Source organism: Spermophilus citellus (assembly GCF_964194105.1).
Source record: "Spermophilus citellus genome assembly, chromosome: 18".
Lineage (NCBI taxonomy): Eukaryota > Metazoa > Chordata > Mammalia > Rodentia > Sciuridae > Spermophilus > Spermophilus citellus.
In genome coordinates, this window is record NC_138200.1 from 66,609,926 (window position 1) to 66,636,082 (window position 26,157).

General features: G+C 53.3%; 2 protein-coding genes across 3 annotated transcripts in view; one reads left to right on the forward strand and one right to left on the reverse strand.

Annotated features, from left to right (window-relative positions):
• Positions 1-20,939, forward strand: part of COX4I1 (cytochrome c oxidase subunit 4I1) — a 327,664-nt gene extending 306,725 nt beyond the window's left edge. Inside the window, exons 1-5 of one of the 2 annotated variants that reach the window (XM_081273141.1) lie at positions 15,657-15,745; positions 16,789-16,862; positions 19,170-19,337; positions 19,797-19,928; positions 20,698-20,939. In XM_081273141.1, the coding sequence (XP_081129267.1) occupies positions 16,790-16,862; positions 19,170-19,337; positions 19,797-19,928; positions 20,698-20,834 (510 nt within the window). In that variant the 5' untranslated portion in view covers positions 15,657-15,745; position 16,789 and the 3' untranslated portion in view covers positions 20,835-20,939. Of the gene's footprint in view, positions 1-15,656; positions 15,746-16,763; positions 16,863-19,169; positions 19,338-19,796; positions 19,929-20,697 lie in introns of those variants that run through there. The other variant, XM_081273142.1, reaches the window with a different exon arrangement.
• Positions 1,026-15,529, reverse strand: EMC8 (ER membrane protein complex subunit 8). The gene is made up of 5 exons (XM_081273140.1): positions 15,121-15,529; positions 7,832-7,908; positions 2,414-2,483; positions 1,812-1,906; positions 1,026-1,527 (listed from the first exon to the last, which is right to left on the reverse strand). The coding sequence occupies exons 1-5, from the start codon at positions 15,349-15,351 to the stop codon at positions 1,368-1,370; spliced, it is 633 nt and encodes a 210-aa protein (XP_081129266.1). The 5' UTR covers positions 15,352-15,529; the 3' UTR covers positions 1,026-1,367.
• Positions 20,940-26,157: the final 5,218 nt, after the last annotated feature.

Consider the following 26,157-nt stretch of genomic DNA (forward strand, 5'->3'; position numbering starts at 1 on the left):
ATAAAGGGGGGGATGCTGGGATGTAGCTCAGTGGTTGAGAACTCCTGGATTTAATACTCAGCATCAAAGAAATTAAGAGTAGGCTGGGGCTGCAGTTCAGTAGCAGAGCACTTGCCTCGCACACGTAAGGCACTGGGTTCTACTCAGCACCACATAAATAAAATAAAATAAATGATAAAAAAGTTAAGAGTAAGGAAGGGAACTTGGTGGATGAGACAAAGCAGTTATTCCCAGTGGTGTCTGAATTTTTTCCTGCTTATGAAGAGAGAAAATAGTGAATGCTTTATCACAAGCCCTTAGGTCTATTAGGTCACATCAATTAGAAACTCCTTCACACAGACAGCAGGAGAGGCATCAGTCACTGCATAAAGGAATTCATATTAAAAGGAAAAATGTAATGATACCAAAAAGCTTCCCTATCAATTTCCTCAGCTGGGGTCAGAAAATGTGATCCTATATTCCAAACTGAAAAATTACAGATACTGCTCATAACCACCTGGGGTGGGTGGGCCCAAGTTTTGAGTTGAGTTCAAAAGAAGTTCCTATTTTTAAAACCTGGAATCACCTGGCTGACCACGCAGATCAGCTGACAGGATCCATTCCCGCTTCTAAGACAACTGTAGTGCAGCCTCTCTTCCCTGTTTTTTTATTGGTACCAGGGACTGAACTCAGAGGCACTCGATCACTGAGCCTCATCCCAGCCCTATTTTGTATTTTATCTAGACACAGGGTCTCACTGAGTTGCTTAGTGCCTTGCTTTTGGTGAGGCTGGCTTTGAACTCACGACCCTCCTGCCTCAGCCTCTCAAGCTGCTGGAATTACAGGCATGTGCCACTGTACCTGACTCCTCCCCCTTCGTGACTGTGGCTGCGAGGTTCCTGGCTGACTGGCAATGTCAGTTATCCCCACTGTGGGACTGGGGCTTTGGAGCACCAGAGCACCAGAGCCCGGCTCTCAAACTTAGCTGGGGACGGCACTGTGCACTCTGCCTCACCGCAGGATAAACACACGCACACACTGGAGTATAACAGGTGAGCTTTTTTTTTTTTTTTAATAGTTCATAAGCCTTAAAAAGTATCCTCTCCAGATTATAAAAGGTTAGTTAAAACTGTTTAATAGGAACAATCTTGGACAAACAGAAATAGCTCTGATTTGGAAGATGACAGCAACATATGACTGAGAGAATCCGCAGGGACCGGGCAGTCTGGGCTCCCTCGGCCTCTCCCCTGCAACGCTGCTGTCTGGTGTGCTGCTCTCCACAGCACAGGCCACCTCAGCTCTCCACCAGGCTTCAACTCTGCTTTAAAAATAGGTTTTCTTCTTCAGTGTAGTGGAAATGCCCCTCGAGCGGTCACTGCGGCCCCTGCTCAGCACAGGTGCAGAACAGCTTTGTTGATCTCTGGGTTTGTCCAGTCATTCCGAATGTCATCCAGGTGGTTATCGAAATCCACGAGCGTCTCGTAGGACCGGCTGTCCAGGAGTGAGGCTGAGATCCTCTGCGCCTCGGGCCAATCCTCACAGTAGTCACTGCGGGTCAGACATGGAGAGGTCAGCCTCTAGCAGGCGCCTCCAACAGCGTCTGGGGAAGGCCAGCCCCCCCCCCCCCCCCCCCGTTGTATAAAGGACAGGAGGGAGTTGGTAGTGTGAACACACAGAGTGGACGCAAAGCACCCTGCACATGAAATGCTGGAAAACCAGAGGCAGGGAGACTGCAGCACCACCCAGGCTCCCCTCGGCTCGGGGGCCTCAGGGGCCCAGCCTCACTCCTCCTGGAGCTGGGGAATGCGTCACCCACGGGGACGGGCACTCACTGGTGTGGGTCTCTGCACCGCCACCTGTTCTCCTGCTGCTCATACACATGGATCGTGGGTGCCACACAGTCCATCGTAAACCTGGTGTTGTCCACCTGAGCACGAGGTGAAGGACACAGCATGAACAGGGCAGGCGTGAGGACAGACACCACTTCTCCCTCCCTCCTGCCCAGAACTCTGCAGGAATCCGGGCTGCAAACAGCTCACCCCTTCCTCCCCAGGGAGGGAAGTGCTGGCTGTCCTAACAGGAGGGTCCTCACCTCTGCATGGGCACCAGTCACCTGGAAGCACCCAGAACATGGCCTGCTGCCTCCACTCCACTCTGTGTTCTGGACTCATGGGTTGGGTGGGGCCTAGAATCTGCACTTCTAACGGGCTTCCAGGTGGTGGTGGCAGGGGGACCTCACTGTAAGGACCTGAAGTGAAAAGACCCTCTCTGGATATCCTTGTGCTGTGTGGGCAGCGGTACCCAAACCAAAGTGCAGGGGGAGGGTGCTACAGGAGGTAACGGCGGCCCTGGAGGAGCAGGTGGGAGAGCCACCCAAGGAATGCACAGAGATGCTCCACGGGCGCAGCCCCGCCAGCAGAGCCAAGCGGCTTACCATGATGAGAGCAGTGTCACTGAAGCCCTCGGCAATCCTGGAGGCCACCTTCTCCGCGACCTGGTTTGGACTATAGACAAGAGCCAGTGAGTTCTACTCCATTCTAGTCCGTGCCATCTGACACTGTTGTGTCCATAAAAGCATGTCACCACCACTCAGAGCTAACCAGCAATGACAGAAAGGATGATGTAGATGACAGGCTGTTTGCTGGCCCCAGGGAGGTGACCATGGGCACCTTGTCCGAAGCCAGTCCTGCTTCCCTTCTCCTGCAAACCCTTCTAGGGGGAGCTGGAGGACTGCTTCTGAGCAGGAAGGCTCCCGAGCCTGGTGGACAGCTTCCTGAGCAGCAGAGGAACCCTACTGCTGGGCACTCCCAGTGGTGCCAGCCCCTCCCTCTGTCCACCACCAGACCGGGCATCTACTGCAATAAGTCACAGAGATCTCATGGCTACAGGCAACCCAGTCGTCTTAAAATTTGTTTTTAAAGTCATAAGCCATTCCACATGTTCTCGAAGACCACGAGCCTGCCAAGTGCTGGCCCTGGCCACCCAACCTTGATAAGTGACGCTGTCTACCTCATGTCAACAGAGCTAATTATGGAGTGGCTCCCAGGTATCTTGCTGCCTCCAGTTATGCTTCTGCCCCGTCTCAGGAGGGGCTTCGTGCCCCCAGCCCACCCACTCTGGCCTTCTCTTGGGGCTGTGTTCATAACCTCTCTCTGCTCATGGCTCCAGCTCTGCCTTTAATCCTTTTATTTCAACTGGTTCCCTCTCACCACCACCCAACTGGCCTGCTCCCCACAACCCCATTTCTTAAAACTTCTCCCATCAGTCGGGCTCCTGCTCCCTGTGTGCTGCCAGCTCTGTGCCATCTGCCAATGGGGACCTGAGGCTACCAACTCTGCGAATCCCCTCAAGCTTCCCTGCTGAAGCCACCTCTGAGGACGCCGCCTGTTGGTGCTGCTGCCTTCAGGTGCCTACCCCTGTTCCTGATCCTGCCTCCTCCCTCTCCCTGCTGCCCCTTTAGCTCAGGCCATCGCTGTGGCACCAGCTTCAAAACAGCTTTCTGACTGTCCCCCAATTTCTAGGCACTTCTTGTCCAGCACATCCTGAAAAGGGTCAACTTTCCTAAAGGGAACTGGTGCGGTGCCTGTTGTGGCCACGCCCCTGCAGACGCTGCTCCCTCACCTGCTGTTCTCAGGGGCAGGCTCAGGCTGCTTCTCCTACAGGGAAGACAGACCCTGGTGTGGAGGGTTGGGAGCTGGGCTGCAGGCTGCCCTACTCACATTGTCCCCATCTGGCCTTCCAGGCCCAGCCCTAATTATTAAATTCTGTCCTCTCCACCCCCATATAGCCTGGCCAGACGGGCCTGGGTCAGGTCCCCTCCCTCTGCAGGCTCTGAGGCTCTAAGATGTTCCAACATGGGGGCTTGTAGGCAGTTTCTTTTTTGTGTATCTTATTTTCCCTGCACAGTTTCAGCTTGAGTAGGGACTGAGCTATATATGAATCTTAATAACCATAAAAATACACTGTGAGTTCATTTAAAGAAACATGCTATAGAGGCTGAGGGTAGCTCAGGGGTAGAGTGTTTGCCTAGTACATGCAAGGTCATGGGTTCAATCCCCACAGCACCATGAATAAAATAAAATAATAAAAAGGAAATACATGATAGTTACAATCCTTTCCTTGTGACTGGGCTAAAACAAGCAGATTAATATCATTTTATAGAAACAATTTCATCTGATTATTCCGCTTTCAATTTGAAGGGATGCAGCAAGTCTACAACTGACAAAGAAAAAATGGGAGCTATGGGCAGGTTTCCAGGGGGCCCACTGTGGTGCACAGGAACTCGGCACCAGGCCAGTTCCCAGCTCAGTGAGAAGGGGCAGGGAGTGCTGTTCTGCAGCTCGAGGGCAAGTGGCAAGCAGCTCTCCACGCCCCTGCTGGCCTGCAGGACCTGCTAAGCTTGTCCCCAGCACTCAGCACGTCATGCCAGCCCTGACTTTTACTGGGAAGGGAGTGAAGAAATATTTGTGAAAAACAAGAACTGCCATTTCAGATGCCCATGACTCAAATCTAAAATTTACACTTTTGATGGCTGGGGATACGGCTCAGTTGGTAGAGTGTTTACTTCGCATGCACAAGGCCCTGGCTCAATTCCCAGCACCCCCCTCCCAAATACACACACACACACACACACACACACACACACACACATTAGTGAACTGTCGATGTATTTGAAAGGGTTGCCTATTTTGTTTACTTTTTTGGTGTCATACTCTTTTTATTCTCAAGTACTGGTCTACCATGCCCACTCCTCAATGTAAGACCACCATACTGTACCACTCACACCAGTCATTTGTTTTCTACTGGTCTGCCTAAGTCAGCTGCCACAGAAAATGCAGGCACCCTGAGGGCAGAGCCTGCCTAGTGGTGCCTTCACCAGGAGGCCCAAAGCCAGTGCCACACACAACTGGCAGCTATATTTTGAAACCGAAAGCATTTTCTTGAGCATTCTCTCCAGGCCAGGGCAACCTGCAGGGTACTGAACCATTCCCACATGAAATGTTAATTATGCCAGGTACGGTGCAGTGGTGCATGCCTGAAATCCCAGCAAGTTGGGAGGCTGAGGCAGGCGGATCCCAAGTTCAAGGCCAGTCTGGGCCACTTAATGAGACCCTCTCTTAAAAAACTCCTGAAGGCTGGGAGTTTGGCTTAGTGACAGAGTGTCCCTGGGTTCAATTCCCAGTGTCACCAAACACAATAAAATGATATAAAATGTTAATTATTAAGCAAAACACAGGCATTCACGAGATGACAGAATAAAACTTGATATACTGATTTTAGTTTAGGAAGCATTAAAACATCAACCAGTCTTTTAAAAAGTAATCGTACGTAGCACAGGGCAGTGGCCACTGTGAACCGGACACAAGGCTCGACGGGTACATGTTATCTCACCCTGTCCTCAGAGCTCTACCACAGAGCCCAAGGAGTGGCCTAGGATTTGAATTCAACTCTGCCTCCAAATCTCATGCCCTGAGATGCTGTTAACCGGGTGACATTTCTAGAAAAGAAGCAAGATTTTCAGGTAAAAGTGAGCAGCGTGGAAGAGTGAAGGGACCATGACCCCAGCTCCTGACTTCCAAGCTGCATAGCCTCTGTGAAGCTACTGTCCCAAGCCCCTTCACCTGCACACGATGAGGATCCAAAGGGGCAGCCACACAGGCTTCCTCCTCTGAGCCCAGCAACGGCAGGGCTGGGTGTACTCAGGTCTGGGAGAGACTTGTGGGGTCACTAACCTCTCCAGCACCCTCAGCTAAGGTTCCAGAGCTCCCCGCAGGCGGGCCTGACCAGTGGAGGTGAGCACATGGCTGGGGATGCAAAGCCTCCTAGGTGCGCGGGGAAGGGGCCGGGACTTTGTGAGGCACAGAGAAATCCCAGAGGCCAAATGGCAGAAAACAGTCCTGGCAAGGTGGTTCCAGGCAGAGCTGGAAGTCGGTCAGGACAGCAGCAGGAAGATAAGACAGGTCAGGCTGTGAGCCAGATTTCTCCTGCACAAAGGAAAGGACCAGGGAGCCTGGGCATGTAGGCCGCGGCCTCCTCGGGTCAGGGAGGCATCCATGCTACCTGACAATCCCTCTTGCCCACTCTCCTTTCCCGTCTGTGGGAGCAGCCAAAGGAGACACCGTGTGGTCCAGGCGAGCCCCTGGCCAAGGACAGCTCCTAACTAATCACAGAATAAAGTTCAAATGCTTTTAGCACAGGGAACCCTCAGGTTCAGCCCACCCACCTGCATAGCCTGGCACATCCCTCCTTGTGGTACAAGCTGTCCTGCCCCACTCCTGCCTTGCTCCTACCTGTCTTCATCCTGCAGTCTCCTGGCCAAAAACGCTCTGGCCCTCTGGTCTCCAAGATTGCCCTGAAGCCCCTCCCTGGGGCTTCCTGGGCGATGCCAACTGCGTGTGAATCCTCCTGGCTCTTGCTGCCATGGTGCTCCTCACCTCCTGGCCCAGGGTCTGCTCCCACACCACAGGACTTTCACACTCAACTAGCCACAGCAGGCAGGACGGGGGTTTCACCTGACCTAGCATGGAGCTGGCCTATGTGGGGTCCACACCTTGTCAATCTTTTCATGAGACAAGGACCAAAATGGACATGGTCCTAAGGGGGTGTTCACTCATGGATGGACAAGCAGACAGAGTCACCAACACAGAGGGCAGATGAAATCACAAAGGAGGTCCCAGAAGGACTGAGGTCCACGAGGGATGCCCTGAAGCAAGAGGAGAGGCACTGGGCTCAGGGAAGAGCAGAGGCTGGGCAGAGCTGGCGAGTTCATGTGCCCGGGTGCCTCTGTGTTCTGAGCCACCAGCAGGGGTCTGGTCAGACTCCACATGAGCCCGAGTCTTTCTGATCATCCACCTCCCCGGTGCTGTGCCAGGACCCAGTCCATGGAGGGCCACATGGTTAAGCCTCTCCAGAGCTGCTGTGCCTCACAGGTGGGCAAGCTTGGTCGCTAGCTTTCTGAATTACTTCCAGAGTGCTTTTGAGGGCACCCTATGGCAAAAGTGGACCCTGCTCCAGAGGCCTTCAATGCATCCGAGTCTCTGGACTCTGGGTCTGTTAGCTGTATCTGACAAGGTAGGAAATCCCGTTGCATACTGTGGGGACACTTTCCAGGCGCCCCTGGCTTCAGCCAAAGGAAGCCTATGGAGGCCATCAGAGAAGAGAGATGTCAGATCTGTGTGTGGCCCAAGCACAAAGCTAGCTGGCTGCTGGCCACATCCCTTAGCCAAACGGCATTACCCAGCTCCTTTCTTACAGACCTTGGAGGAGAAGGGACAGTGACACCTCTTGTTGCTAGGTTTGTCAACACATGTTCTATTGTGAGTTCTCCTAGGTACAGCCCACCCCTTTAGAGGCAGCTCAGGTAGGAAAGTGTCCCGTTTTCTCTCAGCACCCAGGCCCATGCAGACAGTCGACTTCTCAGGTGAGTGAGAACCCTGATGGGGAAATCTCTGGTTAAAAGGAGCTAGGAGACAATTAGGGCAGCAAAGACCACATGTCCATCATAGCACCAGACCCAAGCACCCAAGCCTAGAGCTGCCTGTTCATCCCCCTCCTGGCTTGGACTTGGGAGGCAGCAGGCTGCAGGCAACAGAAAGCGGGGCCCCTGACTGCTTTCACTGAGCGATACCTCCAAGCAAAACAAAGACGACAGACACAGAATCCCAGAGTTAATCTAAATGTTTATGACTTCTGTTGTTTGGAAGCATCTGCACGGCAGCGACTGACCTTCACACACCATCAACACACACGGAGGGTGGGGGGCACAGCTCTGACTGCACACTGGAGCCTGTGCCTCCACAGCAGGCTCCTGCCAGCACTGCCTGGCCAGCCTGCTGGGGTTCGTACCACATACCTGGCGTCCTTCACTCGTTCATTAGCTTGATAATAACCAGCAATCACGTAGCTATTATCTTTGCACCATGAATCAATCTGAAAGAGGAGCACAAATTGGGAAGATGAATGACTTTCACTTTAATGTAGAATCTCAATAACCACAGGAGACCCTCCCTCAAGTGCTGGGATAAGACATGACATAATCCTGGCACCCTTCTCCCCAGAAGAAAGGCCACGATGGTGAGATGGAAAAACCAAGTCTCAAGCTGGCCTGGTGGTGCCGCGAGCTCTTAGGAGGCTGGGCAGAAGGCTCCCATGCTTGAGGTCAGCCAGGACAACTTAGCAAGACCATGTCTCAAACACAAACAAAAACCAAATCACAGAGGCCAGGGGGACAGAAGGAAGAGGGCCTCCAACAGTGCGCTGTGCTGGCTAGAGGGCCACTGGGCTTGCTGGAGGGAGACCCCTTGTTGACAGGCCCTGGGTGGTTGCAGCACCGTGGGGAGCTACTCACCTTCTCTTATGATACACAGTAGTGGGCATTCTGGGGCAAGCACAGGCCTTGCCATCACCTAAACAGCCCTTCATAGCGGAGGGAACTAAAGCTCAGAGGCCCAGCCACACGGAGAGATGCCTTGCACTGGGCATGGGGCACATGGGCAGGCAGCGGGCACAAGCACACACACCAAGTCCTGGCAGTGTGCTCACAAATGGAAGCCTGGCAGACTTTGAAGTTTCTGTTCTGTTTTTTTTTTTTTTTTCCTGTTGTTGTTATTGTTTTTGGTACCAGGGATTGAACCCAGGGGCGCTTAACCACTGAGCACATCCCCAGCCCTATTTCATACTTTATTTAGAGACAGGGTCTTGCTGAGTTGCTTAGGGCCTCGCCAAGTTGAGGCTGGCTTTGAATTCGTGATCCCCCTGCCTCAGCCTCCCAGCCGCTGAGAGGACAGGTGTGAGCCACTGTGCCCCGCCTCTGTTCTGTTCTGTTTTTTTTTTTTTTTTTTGTCTCTTGGGTATTAGGGAATGAACTCAGGGGCACTAGACTACTGAGCCACATGCCCAGCCCTATTTTGTACTTTATTTAGAGACCGGGTCTCACTGAGTTGTTTAGCACCTCGCTTTTGCTGAGGTTGGCTTTGAACTCACTCTCCTCCTGTCTCAGCTTCTTGAGCCACTGGGATGACAGGCGTGTGCCCCATACCCTGCCTCTGCTCTGTTCTAATACATGGCTCTTCTCTTGTCAGATTCAGCCTCAGGTCTAATGCCATTATTAAAAACTACAAAAGGTCATCTGGCTTTGCCATAATGGCACTTTAAATATATTGTAATAAATGCTATTTTTGTTCTGCAGATGAGGAAATAAGGTGGATACCTCTCTCTCTTTTTTTTTTTTTTTTTGTAGTGAATTCACTAGTTAAAAATATGTGTCTGTATAAACGTGACCCTAATGCCATTCCTCAATTCTGGGTCCCTACCCCGTCTGCCTCATGACCAAAAGCAGACACTACATGACAGATCTGGTCTACGGGTCCCTGGCTCGAACAAGGATGAGAACACTTCTGGTCTCCTATGAGCTCACAGATTACCATATTGGGTCAAAACCAGGGCTCCCTGAACCGACTGGACATTCTGGTCATCCACCCAGAAGATCAGGGTAATGTGCCCAGAATATTTAGAATGGCTCCACCACCGAGACTGTGCTGCAAATCACTCCAAACTAAGCACATTTGTCTCTGCTGCCTCTTAAGGGAATAGGTTCTAGAAACTCTCTTGCTGCTTAGAACAATTTCTTCTATTTTTTCCCTCAAACTTATCTCAATGTAGCATCAAGGGCCTCACTCTAAATTTGGGATTTGGCCATGTTCCCTGAACTCAAACCTGCACAATGAGCTGGCCCTTTGGCGGAGTGCACCCAGGCTGTTTTCAATCAAAGCTGGCCTCTGGAGTATGTCCTCACTGGAGGTGACCCTTGCCTCTGCCCACCTCTCCAGGGCAGGCTGTCCTTATTTCCAGGTCAGTTGGTTACCCTTTATTTCCCTACTGCCCTGGAGCAAAGTACCCAAACCTAGTGGCTTAGAACAGCACAAATTTTTTATCTTACAGGTCAGAAGTCTGGAACAGGTGAGCAGGCCCGGGGACCCTGTTTTTGGCAGGTGCCCACACTCCTGGGCTCATGGCCACACCAGTGCCTTCTGCCTCCACCTTCATTTGACCTCCTGCTCTCCCCTTGTAAGGGCCCTTGTGGGCTTCCGTGGAGAATCCAGGATAATCTCTCTACCCGGTGGCCCTTTCCTTAATCCTGCCTGTGAAGTCCTGTTAGCCATGTGAGGCCTGGAGATTAGAATGTGGACATCTTTTGGAGGGGGGTCTTATTCCGCTGACCACAGCTGAGCTACATTCACTCTAAGGGTGTGAAAAATGCCTTTGCTGATGACAACATCCCGAGGACCCCCGGCAGCAGTCTTTAATGCACAGTCCCTTTCCTCGGATGAGGCAAAGGCTCCAGACTTGCCCCCTTACCCTGCCCCTCACAAATACATATCACCCTGTATGGCCCCAGAACAGAGACAGGGCTGACACAGACGAGGGCTCCTGCAACAAATACAGCACACACCCCAACCTACATTCTCCCTGCAGAACGCAAATTCCTATGTGAAATACCCCAACAAAAGTCCATCCAAATTCTAGCAGAAAAACAATGTCATGACCTGGAACATCTAGAGCTCTTGAGGTCAGGTCACAATGGCTCTGGCTTGGCTTCGAGAACTTTTCAATGACCCAAACAATAACCTAGTCAACGTCTTAGATGCTGATGACTGAGATAGAAAATGGGCTAAGCCATCAGAGGTCACAGAAGTAGGATAAGTTTTAAGGATAGGGGAAGGGTTAGCTGGGCATGGTGGCCCAGGCCTGAAATCCCAGCAACTCAGGCAGCCAAGGCAGGAGGATTACAAGTTTGAAGCTAATCTCAGTAACTTAGTGAGACAGTCCCAAAATACAAATTCAAAGTGTCGGGGCTGGGGTTGTGGCTAAGTGATGAAGTGCTTGCCTGGCATGTGTGAGGCACAAGGTTTGATCCTTAGCACCACATAAAATAAAGAAAACAAAGGTATTGTGTCCATCTACAACTAAAAAGCAGGGGTGGTGGGTGCGCTGGGGATACAGCTGAGTGGTTAAGCACCCTGGGCTCAATCCCCAGTACCAAAAAAGGGAAGCGTTTTCTCTGGTAGCCTAGAATGTGGACTAGACATCAGGTGAGTGGCTTGCAATGAGGGAGCTGGTGTGAGGAGCGAGCTGGACAGGTGGAGGTGGGGCAGGCCAGCCTGGGGTGACCCTGGAACTCCGAAGGGCTCATCCAGGAAGAGCTGGGGTGGGTGTAAGTGGCAGCCTACGTGAGGGACCTTGTTCCTTCCCACATGGTGCAAGACAAGATGTAACTGTTTGTCCCATCTCTGCTCCCAACGACTGTGCTTCTTCCTCCCTGGCCTTGATGTAGGACACCTCATGCCTCTGCCCTGCATCTTATGAAAACTTAAAAAGAAAATACAAGTTCAGAGCAAATTTAAAGTTCTGTGAAACTTGTCAGTGTAGTAAAACTGATCCTGAATACAGTGCCGATCACTCGGGCACTTCACTTCTCAAAGGGAAAGGACACTTGCACCTTGGCATGTGCCTGCTCTAGACCAACCCCATTCATTAGACCCTGCACAGAGAAAGTATTCTCTCTGCAAGCTTGCTCATGCTTTGCACATGAGTCACTCTAATCTTCGAGCACTGTCACCTGTGCCAGGTAACTATACAGTAGCTATCGAATAGAAAAGCCAGGTCCTGGCAAGACAGACACTCTGGGGGCACCATATCCACCAAGTGGAGGTAACTGTGAGGCCCTCCTGTGTGTAGGACAGCAGGCCCTGGCGCTCAGGAGTAGGGGGGCTGTGGGTCTTTCTTAAATTCGAGAGCACCTCAAGGCCACTCATCTATTTCGGGGATGAAAAGGACCTCCATCTAAAAGAAAAGAGCTGAGGATTGAACCCAGGGCCTCGCACGTGCTAGGAGGTAAATGGGATGGGGAGGGAGGGTGAAGTACTGATAAGGGGACTTGGAGCAGCCAGCACACAAATCCTGGAGCTGCATAGGGAGTGGAGAGCTGGACAACAGCAGCCGAGCACAGCAGCACAGAGCAGGAGCACGGGGAGGCAGCAGAAGAGTTCTGGCCTCAGCCCTTGGCAACAGTGAGAAACCACAGAGAGCTGCCCCAGAGGCAGAAATGAAAGTGAGGGGAACCGACAGAGAGCTTAGAGAAACAGCAGGTTGATATGAGTTTTCCTACTCACATTTTATCGGTTTTTGCCATTAGAAATAATTCTTTCACTACCTACGTCAAAGAGCCATAAGGATAAATAACAGGCACAAGTACTTAAAAAAATAAAAAAACAAGCATTTTTTAAAAATGGAAAATTATAATGAAAAGCCTTTCAAAGGAATCTAATGCTGCCCTCTGATGGACTGCATTTCGTCAGTCTTACCCACTTATCAAAAATAATTCCATGTGGATCGGGAAAGAGCTGCATGGATGAAAAGTTCAAGGCCGGCCTGGGCAGCTTAGTAAGATTCCACCTCAAGGGGAAAAAGGGGGCTGGGAATGTCACTCAATGGTAGGACACTTGCCAGGCATGCACAAGGCCCTGGGTTCCATTCCCAGTACTGGAAGGAAGGCAGGAAAGGAAAAAACAAAACAAAGAGAAGAAAGAGCCATGAGATTATGGCTGTGTTCATAAAACAGTTGCACCGATTTAGCTGCTTTAATCCAAAATTCGTCTCCTATAGCAAATATGCTGATAAACCATAGCTCCAAAACCTGACTGACACTCTTCATGGCTTTTAGGCTATATGGTCACTTGGTCAAAAAGTAAATATAAATTTAAATGGCTTAATTTTAACATAAAAATTTTGAATGGGGTGAAACTGTGGATTTTCTTTCTTTTTTTTTTTTTTTTTAGAGAGAGAGAGAGAGAGAGAGAGAATTTTATTTATTTTTTAGTTTTTTCGGCGGACACAACATCTTTGTTGGTATGTGGTGCTGAGGATCGAACCCGGGCCGCACGCATGCCAGGCGAGCGCGCTACCGCTTGAGCCATATCTCCAGCCCGAAACTGTGGATTTTCCTCCATGACTCCTGAGAAGCACCTCATCTGTACTGGACCGGCATCTTTTTCATATCTGTCAACTGCTGAAGCTATGCCCCAAAGTTTTGGAGAACATAAGAAAAATCAGCATAAACAACCACTGTTCAGAGGACAAAACCTGCGGTCTCTGACTGAGAGGAGGTCACTGCAGGAAGTCTAACTTGGACATGATGCTGCCAGAGAGGAAACTCTCACAATGAAAGGAGCACCTGGACTGGCAGTCTGCAGCCAGAGAGCGACAGGCTGGGAAGTAGGATCAAAGGGGCCCTGCAGGCGATACCTATACATGAAAGCGACACAAGTGGCTGGGCTTGAGAGTGGAGGCCCTCTTTGAGCATCTTCTTCCCCAGCTAAGTGGCTTGGGAGGCAGCCCTGCTCCTTGGGGAAGGTTTCAGTGAAGGTGACTCAAATGGTTGTTTACGTTACTATGCTCAGTTCTCTCAGGTACTGAATCCGCACACCAGAACGGGAATGTACCTTTTTTTAAAAAATATTTATTTGTTTTTTAGTTGTAGCTGAACACAATATCTTTATTTTATTTATTTATATGTGGTGCTGAGGATTGAACCCAGGGCCTCGAATGTGCTAGGTGAGGGCGCTGGGCCACAAGCCCAGCCCTGTGCTGAAGAATTCCTAATTGTCACTGGACATCCCCCGTGAAGTTCCAGTTCTTCAGACAGGACTTTCCTCTGACCTTCTGGGTCCTCCTCTGCCCATCCCACAAAAGTGAGGCCAGGCTTCTCACAGTATAAGACCTCACGGCCTCAGGCACTGTGAAGCTCCTGGCTCACAAAGACCATCTGCTGCCCAGAGCTCCAGGCCCATTTTACCGGACAGCACAAGGGTAATTTGACATTCAAATTCAAGGAGTGCCACCAGTCATCCAACAGACCAATGATCACATTGGTCCTTCTGCCCCAAATCCACTCCCTTCCCTGCCTGGGTCTGCCAGGCCTGGTCCACTATTGCTTGTCCCAGTCTCAGGGCTGCCTGACTGTCCTGACTCCGCTGACTTCTCGAATCTCTCCCTTTATTTAGTTCTACCTGTGGCATTTCTTCTTTGGTGTAGTACTTGTCAGTTTGTACTAAGCGAATACTGCCCTGACCGGCAGCCATACGCCACCCCACCACAGGCCTGGTACAAAGCAGAACTGCAAAACACATTTGTGTTGGACTGCATAACCCTACACATGACCGCTATTGCTGAAGCTAGAACCCTGCAAGTCGAAGCATCTCAAGATCCAATCAGCCTGCAATTACCTCGATAACAGAACAATTAAGACAGCTGGTTAGAAAGATCTGGATTAACACATGCACTTGTGTTCTCCAGAGATGTTTTAAGTACCCATAACACATTTCTTCAGGAACCAAAATGGCTGAGTTTATAAATATCCTCAACTTTTCCATCTCCTGCTCAGAAATGATAGGAAGAAAGGATGACTCAGTTTCACAGCCTCAAAGCTGTGCCCAGTAACCTTAGGATGATGGCGTGGAAGGCACCTCATGCTTGCCAGGAATTTGCTTTGGTGTCATAATTAGGTAAACTAAGAAAGGGACCCATTTTTCTTGCATAGGTAAGGATTCCTATCTACACCTTCTCGAACTTTTCCTCTTGCGTCAATTAACTGGCATGTGTTGGCATCAGAATTCACAGTACAGGAAAAGCAGCACCTCGGCCCGGGTGGGCGGGTTGAGGCTGGAGTTCACTTCCCCTCCGAGTTCCCACAACTCGATGGGACGTGTAGACGTTCTCCCCTCGGTTCATCCTGGTACCCGAAAGCTGCGACCTGAGGCCAGCTTCCGGCACCGCGGCCCTGGTGCCCACCCGACCAGGCTCCGCACACAGAGACCCAGAGCCCGGCGCCGGGGCTGCCTGTGCCCCTGCTTAACGCCACAAAAACCCTTTAGCTTTAAACCCTCGGGGGCATTCTAGGTAAGTCGCCGCCACCACGGGTAATCGTCCTCCTGGCCCAGGGCGCAGGCACCCTCCGAGGCGGCAAGGCCCGGGATGCCAGCGCCGCCCTCTGCTCGCGGCCCCGGGGCGCCCACCTGCCAGGGCGCCGGCGACACCCGACGGGCCCGCGGAGCGCCGGGGGACTCGCGGCCTTCCCGCGCTTACCAGGGTGAGGGCCACCTCCAGCATGGGCGCCAGGGCCAGCGTGCCGTGGAAGAGGGGGATGCAGTCCACGAAGAGGGTGTGGGGGGCGCCCGGGCCGCCCAGCGGCAGGTGCTCCTTGCGCGGCTTCTGCTTCTCGGCCACCAGCAGCCCGTTGACGGCGCAGTGCGGGTACTTGGCGCCGTGCAGCAGCATCTTGCAGTAGGCCTGGGTGGTCAGCTTCACCCCGGGCATGCTGAGCCCGGCGGCCCCGGACCGCGGCCGGCTGCGCGGCGCCTCCGCCGACAGGCAGGACGAGGCGGCGGCGACCCCTGGCGCGGACACGGGCTGGCGGCCCCACAGGCCGGCCGCTTCCGCCCCTCACCGGCCGCCGCCCCGACGCGGCTCGCCCTCCTCGCCGGCCCGCCGGAAAGCGGCCTCGCCTGCGCCTGCCGGAAAGCAGCGCCGCCCGGCGTTTCGCGACGTTCGCGGCGCTGCTGCCTTCGCGCGGCCGGGCGCGGGCGCGGGCGGGGCTTCTCGGTTCCCGTGGTGCCCTGCGGCGTGGCTCGCTCTTCCGGCCAGGGCCTGGGTCTTCCGGTCACGGGCAGCCGGGGCGCAGAGGGCGGTCGCGGTGGTCGCGGCGGCGCAGGTGAGTGTGGGGCGGCCGGCGCTGGGCCGCGAGCCGGGTGGCTCGTGGGGTCGTGGGTCGGAGGGCCTGCGCGCCTCGGCCGGCAGCCGGCGCCCGCGTGGGACGGCGGGCAGACTGGGGCGCGGTGACATTGAGGCCTGTCCGCGGGGCTGTGGGCTCGGGGTCCCTCCGGCGGCGGCCTCGGTGCGGGCCCGGAGCGCCCGGCCGGGCCGCACCCGCCTCTCCGCCGCCTGGCGCGGGGGGCCTCGGGCTCTGACCTTGGGGCGCCCGCTGGGAGGCCCGGGCCGCCGGGAGGAGGGCCCGCTGCCCTGCGGCCTCGGCCGCTTCCTTCTCCACGTCCGCGCGACCCCGGGTGACGCGGTGGCCTCTGGCGCTGCCCTCCCCGCCCGGCTCCGCGAGCGGCGGGCTGGGTCCTGACGTCACGCCGGTTTCTTTGCCCTGGGGCGACATTTTCAAGGGCTTCGCGAGCCTTCTGGTCGCCCTGCAGGACGAGCGCAGGTGCAGTGTGGATGCGACGGAGCCGTGTAGGTGGGCCCGAGTCCAGGGCCCCGCGAGCGGGTCATCGAGGTCGTCCGTGGTCCGCAGGGCTGGAAGCGGGCCAGGGCGATCCGTGCACCGGGAGGTTTTTCAGTACTGCTCGATTGCGGGCCTGTGCCATTCCCTGTGAGCGCTACCTTTCCCCCAGAGACCGAGCTTGTCTTGGTAGCACAGCACTTTACTGTCTTATAGCATTTCCAGTTATTTTAAATTTTTTTCTTCTCATATTTTAAGAAGGCTGATTTTCTATTAATTTCCCAGAACAAGTATATGTTGTGGCACTTGGGTTTATCATGGAGCTCTGTGAAAATGTACTACCAAAAATATTTCATGTTACTTTGCGAATTAGGATCATTTTACAGAGAATGGATCATTATGTTGGATAGAAACAACAACAAAAAATGAATTGGATTCACTTCCAAAGTGCCCTGGGGCAAAAAGATGGCTTATCCCTAATGTGTGTTTGCCCTCATTCATAGAGAAGGTATATGTTTTTTTTCTTCCAGAATGTTGGCTACCAGGGTCTTTAGCCTAATCGGCAAGCGAGCCATTTCCACCTCTGTGTGTGCACGAGCACATGGTAAGTCTGACTTTTCTTTTAAATGGGCTGAGCCCATTATTTTGCTCCTGCTGTCTACTAGGCCCTGTGCTGGGGTTTCAGGGATGCCTATGATCTTGGTCTTGGAGTTGCGGGACTGCAGGGGGATATGGATATTTCAGCAGGGATTATATTGAGGTCTATTTATGAATCATGTTAAATATTAGTGGGGGGTCCTTGCTTATGTTGTTATTTCCCCATTTTCCTTTCTGGTTTTTCAGGTTCCAGTTCCACCCCTTTCAAGAGGTCTCACTACATCTGACTTTAGTGACCCCCCTACCCCGACTTCTGTTTACACAGTAGAGGCACTGGAAGCAAAAGAGCTTGGATGTCCACCTGAGCTGGGTTGGAATCCTATTTCTATCGTGACTAGCTACTTAAGTTTAAATGTAAGAATCTCACCTGAAATATATAGAGAGGTTAGTTCTGTGCCTGGCATATAACCAGTTGTCGCTCACAGCTGGAGTGGAGGGAGCTCAGCTCCACCAGATCTCCTGCAGAGACCCATCCTGGTTGAGGACAGGAACACAGAAATTCTTTAGAATGTGGAATCCTTTTGCTTTTCTTTTTTTTTTTTTAATTTTTTTTTTAAGAGTGAGAGAGGAGAGAGAGAGAGGGAGAGAGAGAGAATTTTTAATATTTTTTAGTTCTTGGTGGACACAACATCTTTGTTGGTATGTGGTGCTGAGGATCGAACCCGGGTCGCACGCACGCCAGGCGAGTGCGCTACCGCTTGAGCCACATCCCCAGCCCCTCCTTTTGCTTTTCTATCCCTTTTTTAGAAAAAGAATGTTTGGTGTTTCAGCCTTTGCTTTCCTCTTTCATTTACTGGGGAATCAGGCCCAAGGCTCTGAAGAGCCCAGGAGATTGTCAGTTGGCTGTTCTTGTTTTAAAATATGCTGTTTTATGGCTAGTGTGCTCCAAGGCTGTGAGACTTTATGTCTTTATAACAGCTTTATGAGATGTAGTTCACTGACGTATTCATCCAATTAAACTGGTCTTTAGACCGTTCACTGATAGGTGCCATTGTTTCTGCTGTTGAATCTAGAACATTCTCATCGGTCCAGTTTGTATCTACTTCAATAACTCTTAACAGCTAGAGACTTTGGGTGGGGGGCGTGCTGAACTTGGTAAGCTTTCTAGTCTGCTTGTTTTAATTGGGAACTAGTTCTGGCCATTTTCACTCCAGATCCTTTTGGGGTGGGGGCAAGTGCATTTATGTAAGTGTGCCGGTGGTCTACTGGCTTGGGATCAGCACCTGGAGGAGCTGCACCGTTGCTCAAGGCTCAGTGTCTTATTGCACGACTGTGTGACTTGGGAGCCTCTAACCATGTGGCTGAGTTGGCGGAGGGAGAGCATTTTTTGCAGGGCTCTGTCTCTCCAGACCAGTTTGGGACATAAATTGATCTTGCAGCAGAACAGAACTGGAGAAGCGCTGTCAGTGGGGATTCTGAAGTGAAAACAGCTTCCTCTTCTGTCCTGCGCTGTGCCTGCAACACACAGTACAGGCGCATTTTAAGCAGAGTGAGGGGTCTGCAGGCAGATCTCTCCTCCCACTCGCGATAGCTAGGTTTTACCCAGCCAGAAGTTTTTGCCTATTTAGTACACACATGTGATTCACGTGTGTACATGATTTACGTTTTTCAAAAGGAAAACAAAAACAGCACCAGCCTTTCTGTGACCCACTGAGTGCTTGATTCCTGTGCCTGTGGTTCTAGGACCGCTTCATTCACTTAGTGCTATGGCCTGTATCCTGCACAGGAGCATTCCTGTCATGTAGTTTACACAGTTTGTATCTTGTTTGTCCCCACTTCTAGAATGAGGTCTTTGATTGGCTCACCGACAATCCCATACATCTAGAGCCACACTTAGCAGGCAGTAGGTGCTTGGTAAGTTGGTGAAGAATGAACAGGAGACTCTGATGCCCTTTCTAAAGGGTTGGCGCAACTTCTGAGCCAGTCCTCAGTTGGGCACAGTGATCCCCATAATGCTGCTGCCATGGCCCCTTTTCCTGTGCCTAGGTTTCTGAACTTGGAACGCTTGTTCTTCTGCCTTTCATGTTGCCTTTGTTTTTGTCAGTTTGAATCCCTTGCAGTAGGGCCGTCCTGGGTCCATTCTCCCATCCAGGCAGGGAACCCTGTCCAGCTCTTGTGATAACTGCTACAGGAAGTGGTGCCAGGGTCCATTAGCGGTTGAATGAAGTGGTGCCAGGGTTCATGCTGTGTATCATGCTTCCACTTCACCACCGGCCACCGTTCTCATCCAGATGTCCACCCCATGTGCTTCCAGGGAGCGTGGTGAAGAGCGATGACTTTGCTCTGCCCAGTTATGTTGACCGGCGTGACTACCCCTTGCCTGACGTGGCCCATGTCAGGCAGCTGTCCGCCAGCCAGAAGGCCCTGAAGGAGAAGGAGAAGGCCTCCTGGAGCAACCTGACCAGGGACGAGAAAGTTGAGTGTGGGTATCAAAGGGCAGGCTGGCACACCCAGCAGCACCGGGCAGCGCGTGGCGTGGATTGCTTATTGAGCACTGCTTATTGAGCACTCCACTGGGGTGGAGGGGGTAGCTGCAGCCTCAGAGTAGACATGGTGGGTAGGACTTAGCTTAACTGTAAATTGTGGCAAGAAGACCCCTACAAGCCTCTGTTCCTTATGAAAGGGGCCTGGAAAGAATGTGACAGAGCAGACCCTCACATGGATCCAAAGGAAACGTCATCCCTTCGTCCCTCCTCCCCTCAGGTGCTGTTGTGAGGGTGTGTGTGCACACGCAGGGGTGTTAGGGCCAAGGCTGCGCCGTCACCCTCAGCTCCTTGTTTTCTCCCTTGGCTGTGCCATGGGGAGGGGGTGAACCTGTGGAGGAGGGATGTGGCCACTTCAGGCTCTTTATGCCTGCAAATGGCTCTTCCTTCTGTCCCAGTGTATCGTATTCAGTTCAACGAGAGCTTTGCTGAGATGAACAGGGGCACCAACGAGTGGAAGACTGTGGTGGGCGCAGCCATGTTCTTCATCGGCTTCACTGCCCTCATTCTGATCTGGGAGAAGCGCTACGGTGAGTACAGTGTTGCGCCCAGGGCAGCCCCCACCCGCAGTGCCCAGGAGTGTGCCAGCAGGACCTGCACACTGCCTTGGAGCCAGAGGTGGGCACTTCCGTTCCAGGGTCTATCCCAGGGTGGTGTTCGGGGTCTGGGGACATTGAAGTGGTAGGAGGTTGGTTTGAAGCTGGAGTCACCCTTCATGGTTGCACATCCTGTGTGAGCGAGTACTTGCTGCTTTGAGCAGCATGCCACCACCTCTCAGTGGCAGCTCGATGGCTCACCAGCCAGGTGTCCGGAGGTGCCTGGCAGGCGCTGGTCCTGGCAGCTGCCTGGGTCGCGGTGCTGCACCTCAGCTGTAGCCCGAGCCTCAGGCCCCCTCCCGCAGGCTCCATGGGGGCCCACTCTAAGGCAGCTTCCGCCTTTTGAGAGTGCATTCCTGTGCTTCAGGTTTGAGTGGGGATGTGGTTAATGGCACACCAGCCTTGTCTGGTCTTCCCGGTGCCATAGGCCCCGAGTGCCTTGTGCTAGCCTGGGGTCCTTGCTGCCCGTGCCTGTGGAGATGTGCTCCAGTTTAATGATCTTACTGCTGACCTTTTGTAAACAGGAATGATTTTAAAAACATCTGGCCTTGTCAGTGCCCAGAAGCACAACCTTTGGGTGAGAGTAGAGTTGAGTGGAGAGTGGCTTTGTGCTAGTGGCCTGAAAGGGGACCTAACCACTGTGAGGCACTGGGTGGGCAGCCTGTGAGGACAGTCGTCCTCATACAGTGGTTTTGAACCGCAGTGTACGGCCCCATCCCGCACACCTTTGATGAAGAGTGGGTGGCCATGCAGACCAAGAGGATGCTGGATATGAAGGTCAGCCCCATCCAGGGCTTCTCCGCCAAGTGGGACTATGACAAGAATGAGTGGAAGAAGTGAGAGCCCGCTGCTCACATGCTGGTCATTTCAAGTTCCTCTGCATCTTTACTGGAAACCCATTACGTCAAACAGAACCAGTGCTAATAAATGACGAGTTACGTGGAATCCGTGTGGTTTCTTGGATGGTAACTGAATGAAAGTGTATTTAAAACCCTAGGTTCTCTCAGGCATCCGGAGTAATGTATTGTGGGTGTAAAGTAAATGGCACAAAGCTTGTATCTTAAATTGTACAAGGGGATGTTAGATAAAAACTAAGAGTAGAGTCTATGATTGTTTTTGAGACAGTCTTGTTAAGTTGCCCAGGCTGGTCTTGAACTTGTGATCCTCCTATCTCAGCCTCCTGATTTGCTGGGATTATAGTTGTATACCACTGTGCCCTGTAATGTTGAGGGTTTTTTTTGGTGGGGGGGAGGGTACTGGGATTGAACTTGGGGCACTTGACCACTGAGCCACATCCCCAGCCCTGTTTTGTGTTTTATTTAGAGACAGGGTCTCACTGAGTTGCTTAGTGCCTCACTTTTGCTGAGGCTGACTTTGAACTCAGGATCCTCCTGTCTCAGCCTCCTGAGCCACTGGGATTACAGGCGTGTGCCACTCCTCGTTTTGAGTTTTGACAGATTTTCAGTAAGATCTCATTTATTAGCCAGACCAACAGAAATTCCAGTGAGACACTTTTTTTTTTTTTTTTTTAATATTGTTTTAGTTGTAGGGGGACACAATACCTTTATTTTCTATGTGATGCTGAGGATCGAACCCAGGGCATCACATGTACTAGGTGAACACTTTGTCATGGAGTCACAATCCCAGCTCCCATGAGACACTTTTTTTCTGGGACTGTCTCTTGAAATTGTCCCCATTGGCTGGACTGGACTGTGAGGTGACTGCCCTTATGCACAGGGCAGGCCAGATCATGAGCTCCCTGACGGAGGTCCAGGTAATGGATTTGGTGGCCTTGGCTGACTTATGGCTGCTCAATTTCAACTTCTCTACTTTCACCTTAAAAGGCAGCAGTAGGGATGGGGTTGCTCCCTGGTGAGTGCTGGAGGCCCTGGGTTCCAGCCGTGTAACGAGCATCATCCCTGCCTCCGGCCAGACCCCCGAAGACTCAGTCCTGTTGCCCCCTCCCTGTCTGGAGATGTGCTAGGAGAAGCAGGAGGAGTGCTTGAACAGAGATGGTAAGCTGATGGTAGCAGGGTTGGCTGGTGCAAAGGGTCTCCTGCCTGCATTGGATAGGAGGGAGACTGGCAGGACAGGGTGACCCTAGGGAAGCCTGGCTGTAGGGGAAAGTCGGGTTGGGCTCTTTGCTTGACCATTGGGACTGCCTGGAAAAGGGCCTGGGGCCTCTCAGGAGGTTTCCAGAGCAGGCTGTTAGCCCTGTTCGCTGGTCTTCCTGCTGCCCTGAAAGGCCCCCATCCCTCTTCTCAAAGGGCCTGCAGACACCTGGTCTCGCTGTGGGGACCAGGTGGTGCCAGCTGCAAAGCCTGAGCCTCCCTCTGGGCAATGTCATTTCAGCCCCCAAGGGTGGGGTGGGACTCTGTGGCACTGTGCAGCCTCATGAGCAATGGCAGGTAGGTCCCTCTGGGCCAGGCATTTCAAGGATGGGCTCACTCAGGACTCCCAAGAGGAAGGGGCTCTGCCCCAGCTGTCAACCTGGATTGTTGCATTCCTCATGCCTAAAACACTCAGGGTCACTCCAGGTGAACTGGGCTGCACGAAATAACCACACAAGAGACAGAGATACCTTTTTCTTTGGCGTCTCATGATGGCTCCTCTGACCTTAAGGGTCTGCAGAAAGCTCAAGGGAGCCCGTGTGTGATGAACCCTTTTATTGAGGAGCAGCCATTCAAATGAGGCCAGGGGTCAGGTTTCAGGGGCTGAGTCTAGCTTGTGATGTCTGCTGTCAGCAGGTTGACTGACATCTAGGAAGGCCACGCCCAAAGGCAGAGCAAGAGAAGGGGACACACAAAGGGTGTTTCCATGGAACATTCTATCCCAAACAGGACAAAGGGGCAATATCACAAAGGAACAGGTGAGTGTAGCTCAATCCATGGGGTGCCTACGTTGAAGATGTGTCCTTAAACTCCTGGGACCCGGGCAATGTCCGGGTCACTATGAGGTGTAGTGACGTCAGAGCCTCTCTGACTCAGGGAATCCTTCAGACTGGCTCCCCACACTGGATGGCTCCCAGTGGAGCCTCCTTGCACCCTGGGCTATGTGGCCTCGCCTCATCACCAGTCAAAAGACAAGATTACAACAATTCAGAGATCTTGGTTGGCTTTTTTTTTTTTTTTTTTTGGTATAGAGGATTGAACTCAGGGGCACTCGACCACTGAGCCACACCCCAGCCCTATTTGTATTTTATTTAGAGACAGGGACTCACTGAGTGGCTTAGTGCCTCACCATTGCCGAGGCTGGCTTTGAACTCGGATCCTCCTGCCTCAGCCTCTGGAGCTGCTGGAATTACAGGTGTGCGCCACTGCACCCGGCTCGATTGGTTTTATTTTCAGTTCTAGAACTGAATTACAGTTCATTTCCTAAAATGAGCAAATGCTCCAATGGCCTAAGCCAAGGAGGCTGGCTCCGTGGGTGGGCTTGAAGGAGGCAGAGATGGACTGCAGGGCAGATGGGTCATTTCCAGGTGGCTTCCCTTAAAAGGAGGTGGTGATTGCTCAGCCTAGGTTACTTTAGGTCACCTTGTGTGCAGCCATTCAAACAGAACTTTGTTACCTTGCCAGAGGGGACGGAGCTATTTGAGAAATCTGGCTGTTCTCTCTCTAGTTCTGACTGGAGGATGAGAGGGACAGCGCGGTTTCAGCTTGGTGGCTGGGAATGTCAGCATGCATGGCTCCGTGTTTATGAGTAGCCTGGTCTGCAGGAGCTTGGTCTCCAACAGTGACCTGTGATTTTAACACCACTTAGGAACCCTCTCTCTCTGCTCAGACTTGAGATCCTCCTGCCTCAGCCTCCCGAGGAGTAGCTGGGATCACAGGTGTGCACCGCTGCACCTGGCTGAAACCTGCTCTTGAACTTGCTAAGGGAATTGCCATTTGTACGTTGGCTTTAGATTCTAAAATGTTGTCCTGGTGCCTTAAAAAAATCTGTTTACTGCCACTTCAGTGGGTTGTGAGGAGGGATTCAGTGGCTGGATTCAACCTGTGGCCAGCCAGTTGATCTCTCTGCCCAACCACAGAGCTGCGGGGCTCAGTGCTGACCGTCCGGGGCCCTGGCCCTTGGGCTCCAGGAGACAAGTAGAAGAAGGGTGCTCTGAGGGGCGGGGCGGGTGCCTGGGTGGGCTGGGGCGCTGACTGAGGAGGCAACTCTGGGCTGAGGCCTGAAGCTGAGATGGAGCCAGCTGGGCTAGAGGGGTGGGTGGGGGTGGCAGGACCACCCAGGAAGGCCCTGATGGCCCACCTGGCCAGGTGTGTTGTAGGGACAGAAAGAAGACCATGGGCCCAAGGACTGCGAGGGGGCTCTGATGCCAGCATGCAGGGCCCTGGATGTCTTCACAGGTGGTGACCCCAGACCCCTCTCCAGAGAGGGGCGGAGCTCTGTCCTGGGAGTGTGCCCTGTGTGGATCGGTCAGCCCTCGCTGCCCGGTGCTTCTGGCCACAGCGCCCCACGGCTGCTTCCCTGCACACTGCCCCCATCCAGGGCCTGGCAGTGCCTAGGGACCCGCAAGAGCAGCTGGCCACCAGGCTCTTGGAGACGGGTCACCTGGGTGGCAGCACTCTGAAGGGGAGTGACATCTCCCAGGGGACAGTCTACGCTTCTTAAACATACTTTGGTTGCAGAATCTACTAACATAAAAGTTGCCATCTGAAAGTCAGGCCTGGTGGCCACGCTGGTCATCCCAGCAGCCAGGAGGCTGAGGCAGGAGGATCGCAAGTTCAAAGCCAGCCTCAGCAAAAGCCAGGCCCTAAGCAACTCAGCGAGACCCTGTTTCTAAATAAAGTACAAATGGGGTTGGGGATGGGGCTCAGTGGTCGGGGGCCCTGAGTTCAACCCCTGGTACCCATCCCCCCAAAGTAGCCATTTTAGCCATGGTAAGCATACAGTGCTTTCACGTCCTGCCGCCATCACCACCAGCCGTCCTCAACCTTCATGTTCCCAAACAGAAACTGCTGTGTTGAGCACTTGTGTCCCCCGCCCCCAGCCCTGGTGGCCCCTGCGCATCCTGGGGACTCATGGGCGTTTGCCTTTCTGTGGCTGGCTGTTCACTTGGCTCGGTGTCCCCAGGCCCTCCTTGTCGTCATGTGTGATGTCGCCTGCCCTTTAGGCTGAAAGGCCCTCCAGCAGATACACCGCTCTTGTCCTCACGTCATGGGTGAGCATCGTGGGCACCTCTCGGCCACCGTGAGCAATGCCGCCGGGAACCCAGCCCTCTGAGGCCCACGGGGGGTTCTTTGATGTGTTCCCAAGTGGAAAAAGAGCCAGGACAGGGCAGGGCCTGAGCTGGGGGCGAGGAGGCCGCAGGCAGCCTGGGGACAAGCCTGGGGACCGCAGGGTAGAGCGGCCGGCTCCTCCCACTGTGCCCGCAGCGACCCGCTGGCAGAGTTTCTGTGCCCCCTTCAGCCCCTCTGTGGCTCGAGGCCCTGCTTCCTGAGGGATCACGGATTCTGCCAGGACACAGCAGTGGCAGTGTGTGGGGAGGGAGGCGGTGACTGTGCTGTCTGCGAGTGGCCCTGAGACTGCACGGTGGGGACAGGGAAGGCCGTGTCTGGAACCCAAGGGGTGCTCCTGGGCACCTCGGGGGACTTCACAGCTCTACGGTGAAAGTGAGTGGAGGTACCTTGGCACAGCGAGTCCATGGGCAGCCAGGCCCCGTGAGTGAGGCGAGGAGCCCTCCCAGCGGAGGCCTGGGCAGAGGCGGGGGTGGGGGGTGGGGGGAGGCCAAGGAAGCGGTGCAGAGGATGGCGGCCAGGCTCGGTGAGGAACAGAGTGGCACGTCCTGGCACGTCCTTTCCCGCCCGTGTGCATGCGCACTCGCGTGGGCTCGCCACTTCACCACCTTCCTTCCTAATTCTGCGAGTTCGTTGGGGTTAATTTCGCAGCTCAGCTATAGGTGAGGGAACATCCGGTGGAGCGGACTGGGTCCCAGGTGGGTCACACAGTGCCGACAGACGCGCCTGCTGCACCTGGCCCTCTGACCCTGGGACGATGCTGAGAGCCCTTTACTCCCGGGGAGGACACGTGCATCTTGCTTGGTGAGGACAGTGTGGGTATGGCATGGGGAGGGCGTCCCTAGGTGTGTGCGGAGGGATGTGCAGGAGTCACAGAAAGAGGGACTGTCCTGGCAAGTCTTTGTCCCTCTGCTCCACTCCCG

Coding starts and splice junctions, on each gene's coding strand:
- EMC8 (XM_081273140.1), bottom strand. CDS start 15,351: ATGCCCGGGGTGAAGCTGACCACCCAGGCCTACTGCAAGATGCTGCTG. Junction 2,484..7,831: donor GAACGAGTGAAGGACGCCAG/GTATGTGGTACG, acceptor TCTTGTCTATAG/TCCAAACCAGGTCGCGGAGA. Junction 1,907..2,413: donor GTGACACTGCTCTCATCATG/GTAAGCCGCTTG, acceptor CCTCGTGCTCAG/GTGGACAACACCAGGTTTAC.